The 23,826-nt window shown below is 40.2% G+C and overlaps 2 protein-coding genes across 4 annotated transcripts in view; one reads left to right on the plus strand and one right to left on the minus strand.

The window, feature by feature from the left end:
- The first annotated feature begins 3,037 nt into the window (after positions 1–3,037).
- The window catches only part of pif1 (PIF1 5'-to-3' DNA helicase homolog (S. cerevisiae)), a 146,156-nt gene continuing 125,367 nt past the window's right edge, over positions 3,038–23,826 (plus strand). For 2 of the 3 annotated variants that reach the window (XM_061919841.1, XM_061919838.1), the window contains exons 1-2: positions 3,038–3,244; positions 6,380–6,451. The gene's annotated coding sequence lies outside the window, so the exon portion shown is untranslated. Of the gene's footprint in view, positions 3,245–3,417; positions 3,441–6,379; positions 6,452–23,826 lie in introns of all 3 variants that reach the window. The other variant, XM_061919839.1, reaches the window with a different exon arrangement.
- On the minus strand, positions 9,356–23,389 carry ptger4c (prostaglandin E receptor 4 (subtype EP4) c). Its single transcript, XM_061919837.1, has 2 exons — positions 22,495–23,389; positions 9,356–13,646 (listed from the first exon to the last, which is right to left on the minus strand). The coding sequence occupies exons 1-2, from the start codon at positions 23,311–23,313 to the stop codon at positions 13,077–13,079; spliced, it is 1,389 nt and encodes a 462-aa protein (XP_061775821.1). The 5' UTR covers positions 23,314–23,389; the 3' UTR covers positions 9,356–13,076.

Genomic DNA, 23,826 nt, shown 5'->3' on the forward strand with positions numbered 1-23,826 from the left:
TTTGCATCTTTTTTTCAAATAAGGCCCATCACCCATTTTTCCCCGAGATTAGATATTTTTATTGTCAATAATTGTTTTTTTGTAGTACTTCCTGTACTACTTCCGGTTTTTATAATTCACCTTCCTGTTTAGCTGTTTGTCACTCTGTCCAACTCGATGTCGACCAGCTTTTTTTGGGGAACAAATGATTTTAGTTTGCATCTTTTTTTCAAATAAGGCCCATTACCCATTTTTCCCCCAGATTAGATATTTTTATTGACAATTGTAAAAAATGTTTTTGTAGTACTTCCGGTGCTACTTCCGGTTTTTATAATTCACCTTCCTGTTTAGCTGTTTGTCACTCTCAGTCCTACTCGATGTCGACCAGCTTCTTTTTGGGGAACAAATGATTTTAGTTTGCATCTTTTTTTTCAAATAAGGCCCATTCCTCACTTTTGCCCAGATAAGGTATATTTAAAGGCCTACTGAAAGCCACTACTACCGACCACGCAGTCTGATAGTTTATATATCAATGATGAAATATTAACATACGGCGGGTTTAGTTTACTAAATTGCAATTTTAAATTTCCCGTTAATGTCCTGTTGAAAACGTCACAGAATGATGCGTGCTTGTGACGTCATAGGTTGGAGTGGACAATATAACCAAGCACCACACACGGCTAAAAGTCGTCTGCTTTAATCGCATAATTACACAGTATTTTGGACATCTGTGTTGCTGGATCTTTTGCAATTTGTACAATTAATAATGGAGACTATAAAGAAGAATGCTGTTGGTGGAAAGCGGTGGATTGCAGCTGCCTTTAGCAACCGAAACACAGCCGGTGTTTCTTTTTTTGTTGTGAAGCTTCAATATGGAACAGAGCGGACAAGCGAACATGTTTCTCTACCACATGTCAACCGGCAGGTTTCAGTGAGAAAATTGTGATACCGGCAGGTTTCGGTGAGAAAATTGTGATATTAAGTCGGCTCTTACTGGAGACTTGAGCGGAGTTTGCGTCCTTCTGCAGCAGCTGTCACAAAGGCAGCTGTGACTTTCTTGGCTCCTCCATGGCTTCCATCAGAGACACTGGCGGTCACCGCAGCCCTCCGACTTTCAGGTATGACTTTATAATCTCACTAAAACACTAGTAACACAATAAGCAGATAAGGGATTTTGCAGAATTATTGTAGTAAATGTGTCTAATAACATCTGAATCGCTCCCACTGCCGTCGCCTTTTTAAAAATGTTTTTTTTTGTGCTTCACTCTAACTTTCCTCGTCCATGAATCTTTCATTAATTGGGAAATCGTCGCTTTCCTGATCCAAATCGCTCTCGCTGCTGGAGGCTATGATTATAAACAATGTAAGGAGCCCTACAACCCGTGACGTCACACGCACATCGTCTGCTACTTCCGGTACAGGCTAGGCCTTTTTATTAGCGACCAATAGTTGCTAACTTTATCGTCGATGTTCTCTACTAAATCCTTTCAGCAAAAATATGGCAATATCGCAAAATGATTAAGTATGACACATAAAATGGACCTCCCATCCCCGTTTGAATAAGAACATCTCATTTCAGTAGGCTTTTAAGTCGGGGTCCATGTTAATCAATTCATGGTAAACCTGTTTGTCACTCTCAGTCCAACTCGATGTCGACTATCTTTTTTGGGAATAAATTATTTTAATTTACATCTTTTTTTCAAAGGAAGCCCATTCCCTTCTTTTGCTCAGACTAGGTATTTTAACGATAATGATAGGGTTGTTTTTTTTGGGGGGGGGGGGTTTGTGGTACTTCCGGTTTTTAAAATTCACCTTCCTGTTTACCTGTTTGTCACTCTCAGTCCAACTCGATGTTAACCAGCTTTTTTGGGGAACAAATGATTTTAATAGGTATATTTAACGATAATAATATATACTAGTTTTTTGTTTGTTTGTCGTACTTCGGGTACCACTTCTGGCATTTATAATTAATCTTCCTACTTAGCTGTTTGTCACTTTCAGTCCAACTAAATGTCAACCAGCTTTTTGGGGAACAAATTATTTAAAATGCGCATCTTATTTCCAAAGAAGGCCCATTCCCCACTTTTGCCCAGAATAGATATTTTTAAAGATAATAATATTATTTTATTTTTATTTTTTGGCATACTTCCGGTTTTTGTAATTCATCTTCCTGTTTACCTGTTTGTCACTCTCAGTCCAACTCGATGTCGACCAGCTTTTTGGGGGAACAAATTATTTTAATTTGCATCTTTGTTTCCAAAAAAAGACCATTCCCTCTTTTACCCAGAATAGTAATTGTGTTTTTGTTTTTTTTGGTGGTGGTAATTGCGGTTTTATTATTCACCTTCCTGTTTAGCGGTTTGTCACTCTCAGTCCAACTCGATGTCGACCAGCTTCTTTGTGGGAACAAATTATTTTGATTTGCATCTTTTAAAAAAAAAGAAAAAACCCACTCACCACTTTTGCCCAGAATATATATTTTTAACGATAATAATAGTTGTTTTTTTAATGTAATTCCGGTACTACTTTAAATTTTGCATCTTTTTTTTCCCAAAGAAGGCACATTCCCCACTTTTGCCCAGTATAGATATTTTTAAAGTTAATATTTATTAAATTGTATTTATTTTTTGTCGTACTTTCATTACCACTTCCGGTTTTTATAATTCATCTTCCTGTTTACCTGTTTGTCACTCTCAGTCGACCAGCTTCTTTTTTTGGGAACAAATGATTTAATTTGCATATTTTTTCAAAGAAATCCCATTCCCTACTTTTGCCCGGATTAGGTATTTTTAACGATGACAATCTATATTTTTTAAATGTACTTACGGTACTACTTCCGGTTTTTATAATTCATCTTCCTTATTACCTGTTTGTCACTATAAGTCCAACTCGATGTCGACCAGCTTTTTTGGGGGGAAGAAGTTATTTTAATTTGCATCTTTTTTTTCAAAGAAACTCTATTCCCTACTTTTGCCCAGAAATAGTATTTTTAACGATAATAATATTTTTTATGTACTTCCGGTATTACTTCCGGTTGTTTTTAATTAATCTTCCTGTTTATCCGGTGTGTCACTCTCAGTCCAACTCGATGTGGACCGTCTTTTTTAGCAACAAATGATTTTAATTTTATATTTTCTGGCACTGTTGTTGTGTATTTTGATCCTATATTCGTGATAATGGACGAGAAGGAGGACTGAAAATGTAGCTCACTACATTAGCATCTCGAACTATCGACCTTCTTGTCACGTGACACTATCAAAAAAAGGTAAAGTTTCTCTCTTTATATATTCCCAACAGTAGTATGTTGACATTTGGACTTTGTAATGAATTATTTCAATTGTGGCATTGTAATATTCAGTACACATTCATATTTCTGCTTAAATAACTTCAAGTAATAAGGATCGCTGTCAGCTCAAGTCGGGTTTTTTTGTGTTCTAGCCCCCTCTGCTGGTGCATATTAGGTATGTCACTCACTTGAAATAATGAGCTCATCAGTGTCTTTTTTTTTTTAATGTTTATTTTTAAATTTCAACAATTACAAACAGTAAGTCAAACAATACGGCAATGGTAATAGCTCAAATCTGGTACATCTCCAAGATTCCAGTTAAAATGTGGGATACGGCAAGGTTGTCCTATTTCTCCATATTTATTTTTGTTAGCCACCCAATTGATATCGGTTCATATAAAAACTAGTCGTTTAAAGGGGATTTCTATATTAGACAGAGAGATAATTATCAGCCAACCGGCTGACGACACGACACTCTTTCTGAAAGACTATTCTTAAATTTCCCTAGCCCTGGATGTGATTCATGTTGTTTCCTTGGCTTCTGGTCTCCGTCTAAATGTGAATAAGTGTGAACTAATGGCTGTAAAGAGATGTGAAATGAGGTCTGTATGTCAAATTCTAGTTAACGATAGTATTAATTACCTAGGAATACTTATCCCTAAAAATCAGAGTTCTAGATCGGTCTTGAACTTGAATCCAATTGTAGAAAAAACTAAGAAAAAAAAAGCAGAAGGTATCTCCAGGCTTACATATGCAGCTTTTTCTTTAGATCCGGGGTCACCAACGCAGTGCCCGCGGGCACCAGGTCGCCCATAAGGACCAGATGAGTCGCCCGCCGGCCTGTTCTAAAAATAGCTCAAATAGCTGCACTTACCAGTGAGCTGCGTCTATTTTTTAAATTGTATTTATTTACTAGCAAGCTGGTCTCGCTTTGCTCGACATTTTTAATTCTAAGAGAGACAAAACTCAAATAGAATTTGAAAATCCAAGAAAATATTTTAAAGACTTGGTCTTCACTTGTTTAAATAAATTCATTTATTTTTTTACTTTGCTTCTTATAACTTTCAGAAAGACAATTTTATTGAAAAAATACAACCTTAAAAACGATTTTAGAATTTTTAAGCACATATACCTTTTTACCTTTTAAATTCCTTCCTCTTCTTTTCTGACAATTTAAATCAATGTTCAAGTAAATTAATGTTTTATATTGTAAAGAATAATAAATACATGTGAATTCTTCATTTTAGCTTCTGTTTTTTCGACGAAGAATATTTTTGAAATATTTCTTCAAATTTATGATTAAAATTCCCCAAAAATATTCTGGCATATCTAGAAAATCTGTAGAATCAAATCTTATTTCAAAGTCTTTTGAATTAAAAAAAATAAAAATTTGTTCTGGAAAATCTAGAAGAAATAATTATTTGTCTTTGTTAGAAATATAGCTTGGTCCAATTTGTTATATATTCTAACAAAGTGCAGATTGGATTTTAAACTATTTAAAACATGTCATCAAAATTGTAAAATTAATCTTAATCAGGAAAAATTACTAATGATCCATCCATCCATCCATTTTCTACCGCTTATTCCCTTTGGTGTCGCGGAGGGCGCTGGTGCCTATCTCAGCTACAATCGGGCGGAAGGTGGTTTACACCCTGGACAAGTTGCCATCTCATCGCAGAAATTACTAATGATGTTCCATACATTATATTTGTAATTTTCCCAAAAAGATTAGAATTAGCTAGTTTTTCTCTTCTTTTTTTCGGTAGAATTTTGAATTTCAAAGAGTCGAAATTGAAGATAAACTATGTTTCAAAATTTTTTTATTTTTTTTTTCGTGTTTTCTCCTCTTTTAAACCGTTCAATTAGGTGTTTTTTTCATCATTTATTCTCTACAATAAACCTTCCGTAAAAAGAAAAAAATATACGACGGAATGACAGACAGAAATACACATTTATATATATATATATATATATATATATATATATATATATATATATATATATATATATATATATACTTATTAAAGGTAAATTGAGCAAATTGCCTATTTCTGGCAATTTATTTAAGTGTGTATCAAACTGGTAGCCCTTCACATTAATCAGTACCCAAGAAAATACATGAGAAATAAAGTAAAAAAGTAAAAAAATGTACAAAAGAATGACGGACAGAAATACCCATTTTTTTAATGTATATTTAGATTTATTTAGTAAAGGTGAATTGAGCAAATTGGCTATTTCTGGCAATTTATTTAAGTGTGTATCAAACTGGTAGCCCTTCGCATTAATCAGTATCCAAGAAGTAGCTTTTGGTTTCAGAAAGGTTGGTGACCCCCTGCTTTAGATGTTAATAAAAAAATATGTAAAACTGTTGACAAAATACTGGTTGACTTTATTTGGAGATACAAATTTCATTATATTAAAAAATCTGTTATAATGAACAATTACAATCAGGGTGGTCTAAACTTTCTTGATTTCACTACACCAAGCAACAACCTTTAAAATTAATTGGATAAGACACTATTTGAAAGACCCTACCTCAATTTTGGAACTTTATTTCTCATGTATTTTCTAACCTTGGAGGCCTAAAAGTTTTGCTATTGTGTAATTATAACATTGATAGAATTCCTGTTGCGCTCTCAAACTTCCACAAACAAGCCCTTCTAGCATGGTCTCTTATATACAAGCACGATTTTTCACCTACCAAATATTTCATTTGGAACAATAAAGACATATTTTACAAAAGGAAATCTCTTTTCCTCAGCTCATCAGTTTCATTTTATTTCTCTGCACAAACGCCACGTCATTCAACATTTTTTTTTTCTCACAGCAGTATCAAAATGTACGCGAGTATGTGATATAAAACATGAATTAAATTGTATACATTCACTAGTCCTTGCATCACTTTTATATGGCACAGAGCAATATATCAGCATGTGGTTTAGAAAGTACACCTGGACACCGTCATGCATTGTGTTTATAAACAAAAGCACATGTATTTACATTTGAAGACAATATTGTACCCATGGGGTATATGTAGTGTTTTGTATACTTTCCCATGCTTGGAAAATGGCACGGCAGAATTTTAATGCACTGTATTTGTTTATGGACCTGCAGCTCATGTTTACGGTTCTAAAGCAGACCAACCCTGAAGTGACACCAGAACCAAGACACCACCATGTCCTCCTGGTATGGCCCTCTTTTCTTGTTGTTCTTTTTTTCAAATGCACAAACTGACAAGATGTTTGTTTTTTTGCGTTATTAGACAGGCTGTCAAAAATAAGAAAAACATGGCAAAAAAAAAAAAAAAAAGCACACCATTATAGATATGAATACTGTGTTTTTATGCTTTCTTGTGCAGCAGGTCTACTGAAATTAGATTTTCTTATTCAAACGGGCATAACAGCTCCATTCTATGTGTCATACTTGATCATTTCGCAACATTGCCATATTTTTGCTGAAAGGATTTAGTAGAAAACATCCACGATAAAGTTTGCAACTTTTGGTCGCTAATAAAAAAAAGCCTTGCCTTTACCGGATGTACGTGCGTGTGACGTCACGGGTTGTAGGGCTCCTCACATTGTTTATAATCATAGCCTCCAGCAGCGAGAGCGATTCGGATCAAGAAAGCGATGATTTCCCCATTAATTTGAGCGAGGATGAAAGATTCGTGGATGAGGAAAGTTAGAGTGAAGCACAAAAAAAATAAAAAATTTAAAAAGACGACGACAGTGGGAGCGATTCAGATGTTATTAGACACATTTACTACGATAATAATCGGGCATCTGGTCAGGATGCCACCCGAATGCCTCCCTAGGGAGGTGTTTAGGGCACGTCCAACCGGTAGGAGGCAACGGGGACGACCCAGGACACGTTGGGAAGACTATGTCTCCCGGCTGGCCTGGGAACGCCTCGGGATCCCCCGGGAAGAGCTAGACGAAGTGGCTGGGGAGAGGGAAGTCTGGGTTTCCCTGCTTAGGCTGTTGCCCCCGCGACCCGACCTCGGATAAGCGGAAGAAGATGGATGGATGGATGGATGGATGGATGTACTACGATAATCCCTTATCTGCTTATTGTGTTACTAGTGTTTGAGTGAGATTATAAAGATTGTAAAGACATACCTCGAGGTCGGATGGCTGCGGTGAACACGCAGTGTCTCAGAGAGGAGCCAAGCTCACAGCTGCCTTTTTTGACATAAGAGCTGCTGCAGGATGACGAATAATCCAATGATGTTGCGGGGCCCCACACATACTCCCATTGTTTTTAATCGGAGCCACCAGCAGTTAGAGCAATTAGGACCGAGAAAGCGACAATTTCCCCATTAATTTGGGCAACGATGAAATATTTGTGAATTAGGATATTGATAGTGAAGGAATGGGAAAAAAATATATAAAAGCGACGGCAATGTGAGCGTTTCAGATGTAATTAGACACATTTACTAGGATAATTCTGGAAGATCCCTTATCTGCTTATTGTTTAAATAGTGTTTTAGTGAGATTTTAAAGATTGTAAAGACATACCTCGAGGTCGGATGGCTGCGGTGAACGCAAAGTGTCTCATAGAGAAGCCGAGGAGCCAAGCTCACAGCTGCCTTTTAAACAAGGACGACGAATAATCCAATGATGTCTCCGGTAAGATACATATCACAATTTCCCCATCCAAAAACATGCTGGTTGACGTAGAGAAAACATGTTCGCTTGACCGCTCCGCTTCACAACAAAGAAACACCGGCTGTGTCTCGGTGCTAAAGACAGCTGCAATCCCCCGCTTTCCACCAACAGCATTCTTCTTTGACGTCTCCATTATTAATTGAACAAATTGCAAAAGATTCAGAAACACAGATGTCCAAAATACTGTGTAATTATGCGGTTAAAGCAGACGAGTGGTGCAGCTGTTAATATTTCCTGACAGTCCGTGACGTCACACGTACGCGTCATCATTCCGCGACGTTTTCAAAAAGAAACTCGCGGGAAATTAAAAATTGCAATTTAGTAAACTAAAAAGGCCGTATTGGCATGTGTTGCCAATATGGCAACACACGTCTTTAAAGGCCTACTGAAAGCCACTACTACCGACCACGCAGTCTGATAGTTTATATATCAATGATGAAATATTAACATTGCAACACATGCCAATACGGCCTTTTTAGTTTACTAAATTGCTCATTTAAATTTCCCGCGAAGTGTCCTGTTGAAAACGTCGCGGAATGATGACGCGTATGATGACGTTATCGGTTGGAGCGGACATTTCAGCCCAGCACCACTCACGGCTAAAAGTCGTCTCTTTTCATCGCATAATTACACAGTAATTTGGACGTCTGTGTTGCTGAATCTTTTGCAATTTGTTCAATTAATAATGGAGACTATAAAGAAGAATGCTGTTGGTGGAAAGCGGTGGATTGCAGGTGGATTGCAGCTGCCTTTAGCAACCAAAACACAGCCGGTGTTTCTTTGTTTGTTGTGAAGCTTTAACACAGAGCGGTCAAGCGAACATGTTTCTCTACGTCAACCAGCAAGTTTTTGAATGGGAAAATTGTGATATTAAGTCGGCTCTTACCGCAGACTCGAGTGGATTATGCGACTTCCTGCAGTTCAAAAAGGCAGCTGTGATCTTGGCTCCTCGGCTTCCATCAGAGACACTGGCGTACACCGCAGCCATCCGACTTTCAGGTATGACTTTATAATCTCACTAAAAAACAATTAAAACAATAAGCAGATAAGGGATTTTCCAAAATTATCCTAGTAAATGTGTCTAATTACATCTGAAACTCTCCCACAGGAGCCGTCGCCTTTTTTTTTTTGTGCTTCACTCTAACTTTCCTCATCCTCGAATCTTTCATCCTCACTCAAATTAATGGGGAAATCGTCGCTTTCTCGGTCCGAGTAGCTCTAGCTGCTAGTGGCCATGATTGTAAACAATGTAAGGATGTGAGGAGCTCCACAATCCGTGACGTCACGCGCACATCGCCTGCTATTTCCGGTAAAGGCAAGGCTTTTTTATTAGCGACCAAAAGTTGCGAACTTTATCGTCGATGTTCTGCACTATATCCTTTCAACAAATATATGGCAATATCGCGAAATGATCAAGTATGACACATAGAATGGACCTGCTATCCCCGTTTGAATAAGAAAATCTAATTTCCGTAGGCCTTTAACTATTGACGTCATAATAATAGAATATTAGTCACAGATTGTTGAAATATACCCATGGGCCGAACCATTACGTACACACTTCCACTCAATCTAAAAAGATTCAATAGCTTCTATACTGAGACTCACTTATCACAACATTGGCAACACCTGCACAGACCAATGACAACCAAAACGAGCTTTATCAAAACCACAATACTTAGTTCATTCTTACTGCATCATGCTAGGGCTGGAACTGTTGTTTACCTGGGTTGTATACCACGTTTTTCTTCTTGGTGGCATAATTGAGACGATGGTCGAGCAGCATGAGCGTAGCATTTAAACAAGGGAGTGACGAGTTCGAGCAGAAAATGTCGTATTGCTGTTCTGTTCTTGGGTGTTCCAGTTGTTCAAAAAGACAGATTGGAAAGTGCTATCATAGAGTCCCGAAAAAAGTGGTTCATAAATGTTATGAAGTCACGAAAAAAAGCTAAAGTGTGTTGAAAATGAAAAATATCACTTTCATCACCTTGTGGAATATAATCGGACCATGCTCGTGTCTACGGTGATCACTTTGGAAAATGTTTGTATGAACCTTTGATCTGTTTGAGAATTTGGTGGCATAATTTTAGACGATGTTTGAGCAGCAGGAGCGTAGCATTAAAACAACTGTTTGAGCAGAAAGGGTCGTATTGCTGTTCTGTCCTTGGGTGTTCCAGTCGTTCAAATAGAGAGATTGGAAAGGGCTTCTTTGGAGTCCCGAAAAAAGTAGTTCATAAAGGTAATAAAGTCAGGAAAAAAAAGCTAAAATGCGTTGAAAATGAAAAATATCACTTTTATCACTTTGTGGAATACAATCGGACCATGCTCGTGTCTGCGGTAATCACTTTGGAAAATGTTTGTATGAACATTTGATTTGTTTGAGAAACTTTCTGTGATGCGATCCATTTTATTCTCTATTAGTTGTGTTTGAGAGCAGAGCTAAAGTTAAATAAAAGATATAATTAGAAGACCTGCTTGTGCAAATAAACTAAGGTCATATTAAGTCCTCGTAATAAATATTGTGATTGTGGGTCCTATCCACCATATTTTTATCGTCCGTACGTGGACTCCGACTTAAAAAAGTTGAAAACTTAGTCGGGTGTTACCATTTAGTGGTCAATTGTACGGAATATGTACTGTACTGTGCAATCTACTAATAAAAGTTTCAATCAATCAATCCATTTTCATTACAGAAACTCAAACTTAGTTGTTGCTGTGCAGGAAAGACGAGTGTTTTATTCTACACGGATGTGAATTAGTGGAATTTTATTTATATAGCACTTTTCTCAAGTGACTCAAAGCGCTTTACATAGTGACACCCAATATCTAAGTTACATATAAACCAGTGTGGGTGGCACTGGGAGCAGGTGGGTAAAGTGTCTTGCCCAAGGACACAACGGCAGTGACTAGGTTGGCAGAAGCGGGAATCGAACTTGCAACCCTAAAGTTGCTGGCACGGCCACTCTACCAACCGAGCTAAACCGGATGACCGCATTATAGCGTCTTTGGTGATATTTGTTAGCGTCAAGAAAATATCCTTCATAGTATTAATAAAGTGGATAAATGCGGGCGGGGGGATGTTGTCGGCGCTGCCTGCAGTAGCAAAGGTCACCGCCTCTGTCCATGGTGCTGAGGACGGGGGCGTGGCAGTGCTGACGGCAAGACACAGCCGGCAGGTGATTAGATTTCACAGGTGGTACTTGTTAGTGTAATCATCTGTTGTCTTTAACAGTATGTAGAGAGGGAGAGAGGATACGGACGCCCTGCTGGAGGGAAAACTTTCGTAAAACAATTGATCGTTAAACCTGCACGCTTGGCTCATGTTCCGTGTCTGACAGTGGGACTGCGAGGAAGCGAAATCTCAACAGCATATACCGAATCTTGATATGACTTGCAAACATTGCGGAGCAACAGGGACATCTACAGCTAAATAATGAGACAGAATATCAACTTCACAGCATAACAACAACTGCAGAATGAATTGTCAATGAGACTAAAATTTGTAGCAGGAAATCAACTGCAAACAAGCTGATCCTTTTTCTCATTCGTGTCACGATCACAGCAGCACTCGTTATGTCAATCAAATACGTTACTTAGCCATGCACCAATAAGTCCAACTTTGTCTTTCACAGATTATTTTTTAAATGATGAATGCCTCAGGTGTAAAGACATGATGTGCCTCCAATCTTTTCTTCTCTAAATCCTTGTCCATGTCAAAGGAAGTGAGGTTGAGGCGAGCAGTAATGTTTACTTCGGGGATGATGAATGCCATCCATCTTCTTCCGCCTATCTGAGGTCGAGTCATGGGGGCAGCAGCCTAAGCAGGGAAGCCCAGACTTCCCTCTCCCCAGCCACTTCGTCCAGCTCTTCCTGGGGGATCCCGAGGCATTCCCAGGCCAGCCTGGAGACATAGTCTTCCCAACGTGTCCTGGGTCTTCCTTCCTACCGGTCGGACGTGCCCGAAACACCTCCCTAGGTAGGCGTTCGGGTGTCATCCTGACCAGATGCCCGAACTACCTCATCTGGCTCCTCTCCATGTGGAGGAGCAGTGGCTCTATTTTGAGTTCCTCCCGGATGACAGAGCTTCTCACCCTATCTGTAAGGGAGAGACCCGCCACCCGGCGGAGGAAACTCATTTTGTACCCGTGATCTTGTCCTTTCGGTCATAACCCAAAGCTCACGACCATAGGTGAGGATGGGAACGTAGATGGATCGGTAATTTAAGAGCTTTTCCTTCCGGCTCAGCTCCTTCTTCACCACAACGGATCGATACAGCGTCTGCATTACTGAAGACGCCGCACCGATCCGCCTGTCGATATCACCATCCACTCTTACTTGATGATGAATGGTTTGAATATTTCAAAAATTATTTGACGTAAGCATGTAAATCCACTCCATCCCATGTGAAATATTTTTCCAGATTAAACAGTTGTCTCCAAACCTTTCAAATACCTCCCAAAGTTGCACTGATGCAGGTAAATAAACAGGACTCCAGAGTCTAGACCAGACCTGGGCAAATTAAGGCCCTGGGGCCACATGCGGCCCGTTTAAACTTTTCAATCAGGCCCGCTGGACATTCCCAAATATTGTTTTTTAGATCTTTAAGATGGAAAGTGTAGCTGCCATTACGATGTGCAGTCATGTTTTATAATGACCGTAACTATACAAAGTATTTCAATGCTTAGAATCTGCGATTATGGATGATATACTAGTTACTATGGTCACCTACAAAACCCGTTTCCATATGAGATGGGAATTTGTGTTGGATGTAAATATAAACGGAATACAATGATTTGCCCAAGGCATAGGTAACTTACACATCTGTGAAGGCACCATTAGTGCTGAAAGGTACATACAGGTTTTGTAGCAACATATACTGCCATTCAAGCAACGTTATCATGGACGCCCCTGCTTATTTCAGCAAGACATATGGAAATGGGGTTTGTAAACTTATGAGCACAACTGTATACCGGACACATTTTTCTCTAAATGTGGCCCCCGAGTCAAAATAGTTGCCCAGGTCTGGTCCAGAGCATCACCTGAAACCTTGCCAGCCAGCTATAGGATGCTGTTGGAGTGCGTGCGGGTGTTCCTAATGTTGCGTCCAGTTGAGACTGTTCTACGGAGTTCTAAAAAGAAGTTGGTTAAAGGTATTTCAGTGACTGACACGAGCTCGGGGTGCTGAATGTGCAGGTGACCATCTCGCCTCTCCTGGCGTGCGCGTGTCCCGGCGACGCCTTCACCGTCTCCGACCCCTGCTTCGGATCGGCCGCGACTTCCTCTTCGCCTCCTCGCGCGGCGGTCGCTTCCACGCTGAACGGGTGGAAGTTGACCCGAGCAGTGTCGTAGTCCCACGCGTTCCTCAGGGCGAAGTCCGTGAAAGACCGAGCGTCCCCCACGGCCGCCCGCTGCCCCGCGTCTTTCCTGCGCAGCGAGGCGTAGCTGGTGTTGTTTGTGTTCAAGGAAGGCGGGGAGTCCTGACCCCCGACCCAGCCCATGTTGTCGCCGGCGCTCTCTTTCACTCGGGTCATCGCCCGCTTCAACCGCCCGCAACCTTTGAGGAGCAGGTTCTTCCTGCACAGGATGTACACCCACGGGTCCAGGATGGGGTTGAAGGAGGCAAAACGGATGGCCAACAGATCGCTGCGGTAGTCGGGATCCCCGCCAGCAGAAATGTACGCAGGATCGAAAATCTGGTTGACGAAGATTCTCACCTGACGCATAGAAGGAAAATAGTATTATTGAAAACATCACAAACATTGGCAATAATACAGACGTGAAATAATGTAAATAATGTGTAAATAGTGAATAAAAACAGAATAAAATGATTTGCAAATTATTTTCAACTTACAAACCCCGTTTCCATATGAGTTGGGAAATTGTGTTAGATGTAAATATAAACAGAATACAATGATTTGCAAATCCTTTTCAACCCATATTCAGTTGAATATGCTACAAAGACAACATATTTGATGTTCAAACTGATAAACGTTTTTTTTTTTTCAAATAATCATTAACTTTAGAATTTGATGCCAGCAACACGTGACAAAGAAGTTGGGAAAGGTGGCGATAAATACTGATAAAGTTGAGGAATTGCTCATCAAACACTTATTTGGAACATCCCACAGGTGTGCTGGCTAATTGGGAACAGGTGGGTGCCATGATTGGGTATAAAAACAGCTTCCCAAAAAATGCTCAGTCTTTCACAAGAAAGGATGGGGCGAGGTACACCCCTTTGTCCACAACTGCGTGAGCAAATAGTCAAACAGTTTAAGAACGTTTCTCAAAATTTAGGGATTTCAACATCTACGGTCCATGATATCATCAAAAGGTTCAGAGAATCTGGAGAAATCACACCTCGTAAGGGGCATGGTCGGAAACCAACATTGAATGACCCTAACCTTTGATCCCTCAGACGGCACTGTATTAAAAACCGACATCAATCTCTAAAGGATATCACCACATAGGCTTAGGAACCCTTCAGAAAACCACTATCACTAAATACAGTTCGTCGCTACATCTTTAAGTGCAAGTTAAAGCTCTACTATGCAAAGCGAAAGCCATTTATCAACAACATCCAGAAATACCGCCGGCTTTTCTGGGCCCAAAATCATCCAAGATGGACTGATGCAAAGTGGGATAGTGTTCTGTGGTCTGACGAATTCACATTTGCGTCAGTCCATATTAGATGAGCGAAATACTTTGTATATCGGGTCCAGCGAAGCCGGCGGCGTTTCTGGGTGTTGTTGATAAAAGGTTTTCGCATAGTAGCGTTTTAACTTGCACTTACAGATGTAGCAATTAACTGTAGTTACCGACAGTGGTATTCTGAAGTGGTCCTGAGCCCATGTGGTGATATCCTTTACACACTGATGTCGATTTTTGATGCAGTACCACCTGAGGGATCGAAGGTCTGTAATATCATCACTTACGTGCAGTGATTTCTCCAGATTCTCTGAACCTTTTGATGATATTATGGACCGTAGATGGTGAAATCCCTAAATTCCTTGCAATAGCTGGTTGAAAAATGTTGTTTTTAAACTGTTCGACAATTTGCTCACGCATTTGTTCACAAAGTGGCGACCCTCGCCCCGTCCTTGTTTGTGAATGACTGAGCATTTCACGGAAGCTGCTTTTATACCCAATCATGGGACCCACCTGTTCCCAATTAGCCTGCACAGCTGTGGGATGTTCCAAATAATTGTTTGTTAAGCATTCCTCAACTTTCTCAGTCTTTTTTGCCACTTGTGCCAGCTTTTTTGAAACATGTTGCAGGCATCAAATTACAAATGAGCCAATATTTGCAAAAAATAACGTTTTCAAGTTCGAACGTTAAGTATCTTGTCTTTGCAGTCTATTTAATTGAATATAAGTTGAAAAGGATTTGCAAATCTTTGTATTCTGTTTTTATTTAGCATTTACATAACATGCCAACTTCACTGGTTTTTGGGTTTTGTGAAACAGATATTGCTAATACCAATATTGATACTTTAGTGTAAATAAATAATACACTTTCAACCCATTGGTTAGTTTATTGGAGAATTTAAGCTTGTAGCTTTTCACACATCATTGACACAGGTATCCAAAATAAATAGTATTAAAATAGGTCTTCCCATGTTCTATAGGAGGGTTGCAAGGTTTAGAGGCAAATATAAAAGCGATCATGGAAAAATATCTAAGATAGGATGGCGTGGATTTTATATTCTTAAAAATATATATTTTTTTAAAGATTTAAACCATTTATCATCACCAAGAGATTGCTGCTACCTCACTTCCTTTGACACAAACAAGGATTTAGAGAAGAAAAGATTGGAGTACATCATGTCTTTAAACCTGAGGCGTCCATCATTTAAAAAATAAATTGTGAAAAACAAAGTTGGACTTATTGGTGCATGGCTAAGTAACGTATTTGATTGACATAACAAGTGCTGCGAATGAGAAAAAGGATGAGTTTGTTTGCAGTTGATTTCCAGCTACAAATATTAGTCTCATCGACAATTCATGTCTGCAGTTGTTGTTATGCTGTGAAGTTGATATTCTGTCTCATTATTTAGCTGTAGATGTCCCTGTTGTTCAGTAATGTTTGCCAGCCATAATACTATTTAGTCATCTACTTTATAAATACTATTAGGAATATTTTCTTGATGCTAACAAATATCACCAAAGGTGCTATAATGTGGTCATCCATGTAGAACAGGCCTGGGCAACTATTTTGACTCTGGGGGGGCTGCATTTAGAGATAAAAATGTGTCTGGGGGCCGGTATATCTATTTTTAGGGACACTAATACAAAACTTCACAATAATCACAGACCGCCTTAAAAAATATAATGGAATTTTACATTTTTCGATGAAGGATAAAACACTGAATATTGACAAAATATGAACGTCACACCCCCTTTCGATCGACATATTTTATAATCAAGCGAAAAGCAGCAAAAATGCAACAAACAGTGAAATATGAACACGAAGGGTACACAATAAACCCACCTACAATCTGGTATATCTGATATATCACTAAGCTTTAGAACTTTGTTGTGAAAAGCTCCTTCCGCGTCTGTGGAAACGCTCCCCGTCCACAATGCTTGGTGCCTCGTCTGAGCTGCTGTGACGTAGATTACCATAGTAACTAATTAGATGACCATAGTAACTGGTATATCATCCATAATGGCAGATTCCAGGCATTGAAATACTTTGAATAGTTGAAGATTTACGGTCATTAGGAAACATGGACTGCAATTCATAATGGCAGCTACACTTGCCATCTTAAAGATCTAAAAAAAAAAATTTGGGAATGTCCGGCGGGCCGGATAGAGAAGCTTAACGGGCCGCATGTGGCCCCCGGGCCTTAATTTGCCCAGGTCTGGTGTAGAATAACACCTGGTCTTTCCTACACCACAACTAAGTTGTAGTTTCTGTTATGAAAATGAACAATAAAAATACGGTGGATTGGACAAACAATCGCAATATTTATTACTAGGACTTAACATGACGTTAGTTTATTTGCACAAGCAGGTATTCTAGTTGTATTTAGGCATAGCAACCACAAGAGAACACAAACTAATGCCATCGCTTGTCCTTTCTTTACGTTTAGTTCTGCTCTCAAACACTACTTACAGTGTATTTAGTCAGCCAGCGATTGTGCGAGTTCTCCCACTTAAAATGATGACAGAGGTCTGTAATTTTCATCATAGGTACTCTTCAACTGTGAGAGACAGAATGGGGGGAAAAAATCCAGGAATTCACATTGTAGGAATTTTAAAGAATTTATTTGTAAATTATGGTGGAAAATAAGTATTTGGTCAACCATTCAAAGCTCTCACCGATGGAAGGAGGTTTTGGTTCAAAATCTCACGGTACATGGCTCCATTCATTCTTTCCTTAACACGGTTCAATCGCCCTGTCCCCTTAGCAGAAAAAAACCCCCAAGGCATGATGTTTCCACCCCCATGCTTCACAGTAGGTGTGGTGTTCTTGGGATGCAACTCAGTATTCTTCTTCCTCCAAGCACGACGAGTTGAGTTTACACCGAAAAGTTCTGTTTCGGTTTCATCTGACCACATGACATTCTCCCATGTGCTCTCTGGCAAACTTCAGACGGGCCTGGACATACACTGGCTTAAGCAGGGGGACACGTCTTGCACTGCAGGATTTGATTCCCTGTCGGCGTAGTGTGTTACTGATGGTAACCTTGGTTACTTTGGTCCCAGCTCTCTGCAGGTCATTCACCAGGTCCCCCCGTGTGGTTCTGGGATTTTTGCTCACCGTTCTCATGATCATTTTAAACTCCCACGGGATGACATCTTGTGTGGAGCCCCAGATCAAGGGAGATTATCAGTGGTTTTGTATGTCTTCCATTTTCTGATAATTGCTCCCATAGTTGTTTTTTTTTACACCAAGCTGATTGCCTATTGTAGATTCATTCTTCCCAGTCTGGTGCAGGTCTACAATTCTTTTCCTGGTGTCCTTCGACCGCTCTTTGGTTTTGGCCATAGTGGAGTTTGGAGTCTGGCTGTCTGAGGCCGTGGACAGGTGTCTTTTATACAGATAACAGGTTCAAACAAGTGCCATTAATACAGGTAACGAGTGGAGGACAGAAGAGCTTCTTAAAGAGGTCTGTGAGAGCCAGAGATCTTCCTTGTTTGAAGTGACCAAATACTTATTTTCCACCATAATTTACAAATAAATTCTTTAAAATTCCTACAATTTAAATTCCTGGATTTTTTTCCAGTTGAAGTGTACCTATGATGAAAATTACAGACCTCTGTCATCATTTTAAGTGGGAGAACTTGCACAATCAGTGGCTGACTAAATACTTTGTTGCCCAACTGTATAAACTATCAGTAGTAGTGGGTTTCAGTAGGCCTTTGAAGCATTTATCGGCTGATAATATCGGTAGCCCGATATTGTCGGAAATTTCTAGTATAAATTAAGGAAGCACTTAATTTACTTCTTTGAAAATGATTCCATAAAAAGTATGATTTATATCTGGTCTGAAAAAAACATGATACAAATTTAAATTGTGCTAAGAATGACATATAGTGTCATTTCTACTACTTTTTGATCAAATAAAAAACACAAATTATTTGAATAATCTCTATTATGTATTCATTGGTTTTGTAAAAAGCACGGGAAAAACCAGGACACAATCCTAAATTAATTTTTTTGTGAAAAAAATTTTATTTTATTTTTTTCTTAGGCCATATCGCCAGGCTATAGGTTGATTGGCAACACTAAATTGGCCCGAGTGTGTGAATGTGAGTGTGAATGTTGTCTGTCTCATCTCTGTTGGCCCTGTGATGAGGTGGAGACTTGTCCCGGGAATGCAGTTGAGATAGGCTCCAGCGACCCCAAAAGGGACAAGCGGTATAAAATGGATGGATTGATGGATGGCCATATCGCCCAGACCTACTTTCTTGTAGCCTCAGTGGCAAAGTCAGTAGCTCATTGCAAGGAATATATGACCTGAGACCATGTTTAGCACATGCTCAGTAGCGTTAGGTAGCTCAATTCAACCCAACACTGGGTTTGGCCCCTGGGCCGGCAATTGAATAGGCCTGGTGTTTAGTTTGTGGTTGTGCAATCACATGTAATGTTTTGGCTTCACTATTTATAGAATGTTCCTGTATTTTTTGGTATAGATGGAAATGTACACACACTCAAGTAATTAGTCCAATGGGGTTACACTAATCTTGGCAGAAGTGGATTCTTAGGTGGACAACTTAAATTTTGATCATGGTTGATAATATTTTAGCTGGTTTTGGTGACAATGCAATTATCACTGGTGGTACATAGGCTCTATGTAGTGGTGCGTCAAAAAATAACTTGATTTAAGTACAAACCCCCAAACCAGTGAAGTTGGCACGTTGTGTAAATGGTAAATAAAAACAGAATACAATGATTTGCAAATCCTTTTCAACTTATATTCAATTGAATAGACTGCAAAGACAAGATATTTAACGTCCGAACTGGCAAATATTGCAAAATATTAGCTCATTTGGAATTGGATGCCTGCCACATGTTTAAAAAATCTGGTACAAGTGTCAAAAAAGACTGGGAAAGTTGAGGAATCCTCATCCAACACTTATTTGGAACATCCCACAGGTAAACAGGCTAATTGGGAACAGGTGGGTGCCACGATTGGGTATAAAAGCAGCTGCCATGAAATGCTCAGTCATTCACAAACAAGGATGGGGCGAGGTACACCCCTTTGTAAACAAATGCGTGAGCAAATTGTCCCAACAGTTTCAGAACAACATTTCTCAATGAGCAAGTGATTTAGGGATTTCACCATCTACGGTCCATAATATCATCAAAAGGTTCAGAGAATCTGGAGAAATCACTGCACATAAGTGATGATATTACGGACCTTCCATACCTCAGGCGGCACTGTATCAAAAAGCGACATCAGTGTGTAAAGGATATCACCACCTGGGCTCAAGAACACTTTAGAAAACCACTGTCAGTAACTACAGTTCGCCGCTACATCTGTAAGTGCAAGTTAAAACTCTACTCTGCAAAGCGAAAGCTATTTATCAACAACACCCAGAAACGCCGCCGGCTTCGCTGGGCCCGAGCTCATTTAAGATGGACTGATGCAAAGTCGAAAAGTGTTCTGTGGTCTGGCGAGTCCAGATTTAAAATTGTTTTTGGAAACTGTGGACGTTGTGTCCTCCGGACTAAAGAGGAAAAGAACCACCCGGATTATTATCGGCACAAAGTTGAAAAGCCATTACATGTGATGGTATGGGGGTGTATTAGTGGCCAAGGCATGGGTAACTTACACATCTGTGAAGGCACCATTAATGCTGAAAGGTACATACAGGTTTTGAAGCAAAATATGTTGCCATCCAACCAACATAATCATAGACGCCCCTGCTTCTTTCAGCTAGACAATGCCAAGCCATGTGTTACAACAGTGTGGCTTCATAGTAAAAGAGTGCAGGTACTAGACTGGCCTGCCTGTAGTCCAGACCTGTCTCCCATTGAAAATGTGTGGCGCATTATGAAGCCTCAAATACCACAATGGAGACCCCGGACTGTTGGACAACTTAAGCTGTACATCAAGCAAGAATGGGAAAGAATTCTACCTGAAAAGCTTCAAAAATGTGTCTCCTCAGTTCCCAAAAGTCTACTGAGTGTTGTTAAAAGGAAAGGCCATGTAACACAGTGGGAAAAATGCCCCTGTAACAACTTGTTTGCAATGTGTTGCTGCCATGAAATTCTAAGCTAATGATTATTTGCAAAACAAATATTTAGTTTCTCAGTGTGAACATCAAATATCTTGTCTTTGCAGTCCATTCAATTGAATATAAATTGAAAAGGATTTGCAAATCATTGTATTCTGTTTTTATTTACGAATGACACAACGTGCCAACTTCACTGGTTTTGGGTTTTGTAATTAGTCCAATAGGTTTACACTAATCGTGGCAGGAGTGGATTTTTAGGTGGACAACTTCAATTTTGATAATGGTTGATGATATTTCAGCTGGGTTTTGTTGCCAATGCAATTACCACTAGTGGCACACAGGCTCCATCTAGTGGTGCGTCAGAGAATCACTTGATTTAAGTACACCTTTTTGATTTTTCCTATATGCAAACACATTGTTACTGTTAGAAGTGTGTGTAATGTTACAGTGGCCAGATACATTAAATATACTTCTTGAATAAAACTCCTGCCTTGTTTTTAATGAATACTTAGGCCTAACATGCTACTGTATTTTCACATTGGTTATTATGGTGGTACTTGGAGAACCAAGTGTTTTCTGAAGTGCTACTTGGTTACAAAATAAATAATTGAGGAATACATCATCCAGCTGTTGCATATTGAAGGAGTGACATAGAAGTGATGATAGTAAGAAGTGAAATAAAGGTAACAATAGTCCATCCATCCATTTTCTACCGCTTATTCCCTTTGGGGTTGCTGGTGCCTATCTCTGCTACAATCGGGCGGAAGGCGTCGTACACCCTGGACAAGTCGCCCCCTCATCGCAGAGGTAATAATAGTAAAAAAGTGAAATAAAGGTAATAATAGAGGTGATAATAGTAAGAAGTGAAATAGAGGTAATAATAGTATGAAGGGAAATAGATATAATAATGGTAAGAAGTGAAATAAAAGGTAATAACAGTGAGAAGTGAAATGGAGGTAATAATAGTGAGAAGTGAAATAAAAGGTAATAATAGTAGAGGGGATAATAGTAAGAATTGAAATAGAGGTGATAATAGTATGAAGGGAAATAGAGATAATATTGGTAAGAAGTGAAATAAAGGGTAATAACAGTGAGGAGTGAAATGGAGGTAATAATAGTAAGAAGTGAAATAAAAGGCAATAATAGTAAAGGTAATAATAGTGAGAAGAGAAATAGAGGTAATAATAGTTGAGGTAATAATAGTAGAGGTAACAATAGTAGAGGTAATAATAATAAGTGAAATAAAGGTAACTAATAGTAAGAAGTGAAATAAAAGGTAATCATAGTAAGAAGTTAAATACAAGGTAATAATAGTAAGAAGTGACAAAAAGGTAAAATAGTGAGAAGTGAAATAAAGGTAATAGTGAGAAGTGAACAAGAGGTAATAATAGTTGAGGTAATAGTAGAGGTAACAATAGTAGAGGTAATAATAAGAAGAAGTGAAATAAAGGTAATAATAGTAGAGGTAATAATAGTGAGAAGGGAAATAGAGGTAATTATAGTAGAGGTAACAATAATAAAGGTAACAATAGTAGAGGTAATAATAGTAAGAAGTGAATTGAAGGTAATAATAGTGAGAAGTGAAATGAAGGTAATAATAGTAAGAAGTGATACAAAGGTAATAATAGTTGAGGTATAGTGAGTAGTGAAATAGAGGTAATAATAATATAGGTTATAATAGTGAGTAGTGAAATAGAGGTAATAATAGTTGAGGTATAGTGAGTAGTGAAATAGAGGTAATAATAATATAGGTAATAATAGTGAGTAGTGAAATAGCGGTAAAACTAGTCAAAAGTGAAAAAAAGATAATAATAGTAAAGTTAATAAATGTGAAGGTAATCATTTTGCACATTTGAGGGGATTATTAATCCTTACCACCAGAGGGATGGAGCAGACCAGGAAAACGATGGTCATGAAAACGAGCAGCCAGAACATCTGGATCTCCGCCGCCGAGGTGACGGACTGCAGCCGCGGGAAGCGGCGCCGCGAGCCCCCCTGCTCGCACACCTCCGCCCGGACAATGCCGGTCCTCTGGTTCATGCCCACCAGAGAGCGGCAGACGGCCAGGTTGCACAGCAGGGTGACGGCGATGAGCAACAGCATCACGCCGCCGTACAGGAAGGAGTAGCAGGCGCCCAGCGCGTCCGTCGCCCTCCAGTCCAGGAAGCACCAAGTCCCCGGGAAGTGTCTGACGTGCCGGCCGAAGCCCAAGCTGGGCATGACGCACAGCACCACGTTGGCCAAGTAGGCGGCGAGCAGCGCCAAGCGGGCCAGCGTCCTGTCGATGTGCTGCGAGTAGAAGTAGGCGTGGTTGATGGCCAGGTAGCGCTCCACCGCCATGGCGCACAGGATGGACATGCCCGCCGAGCCGAAGAAGAGCATGGAGAAGGAGAAGAAATGACACAGCAGCGGGCCGCCGGGCCAGCGGCTGGCCACGTAGGTGGCGATCACCACCGGGCTGGTGAAGCAGGTGCCCAGCAGGTCCGTGATGGCCATGCCGCACACCAGCGTGTAAAAGGTGGTCTCCTTCTGCTCCTTCTTGGACACGCACAGCACCACGATGGCGATCAGGTTGCCCAGCACGCCCACGCCGAACATGGTGGCCGAGGTGACCAGGGACTTGGACTCCAGCCGCAGCGTGGGGAACACGCCGTGGTGGTGGGCCGGCTCGGAGCCGTTCGTGTCGTTGATCATAACGCAGGCGGAGAATGGTGGACTTTGGCTTTTTAAAGTTGAACGAGCCCGTGGCGGGGAAAGTGTTCATCCCACGGACACGGGATGGGGAGGAAAGGGAGACTTGGTGGCTTCCACGCGCGCCTCTTTACGCGTACGCGCGCTCCGGCGCGGGTATTTAAGCGCGCTGCTGATGTCAGCGCTGTGACGCGCACCGACGCCGTTTCTCCCGGCAAAAACACCTGCCGGTGAATAGTCGTCACGCGCGGGGAGGGGGCACGCTGAACCGTGGGTGATTAATGGCAATATTAACAGTTAAAGTACCAATGATTGTCACACACACACAGGGGCGCCGCTAGGGATTTTGGGCCCCATGAAATAGGGGTGGGCAATATCGCAAATTTGGGTATCGATACCGATCCGATCCGATACCGGAAGTGTCATCATCTGATGGGGGGGGGGGGGGACTTCTTATTTGTATTCAGTGTTAAAAAAATTATATGGCACTCTCGGAAATACATTTTATAATATTTG

The sequence above is a fragment of the Nerophis ophidion genome, linkage group LG14, assembly GCF_033978795.1.
Source record: "Nerophis ophidion isolate RoL-2023_Sa linkage group LG14, RoL_Noph_v1.0, whole genome shotgun sequence".
In the NCBI taxonomy this organism is placed as follows: Eukaryota; Metazoa; Chordata; class Actinopteri; order Syngnathiformes; family Syngnathidae; genus Nerophis; species Nerophis ophidion.

Coding starts and splice junctions, on each gene's coding strand:
- ptger4c (XM_061919837.1), bottom strand. CDS start 23,313: ATGATCAACGACACGAACGGCTCCGAGCCGGCCCACCACCACGGCGTG. Junction 13,647..22,494: donor TCTGCTCCATCCCTCTGGTG/GTAAGGATTAAT, acceptor TCTATGCGTCAG/GTGAGAATCTTCGTCAACCA.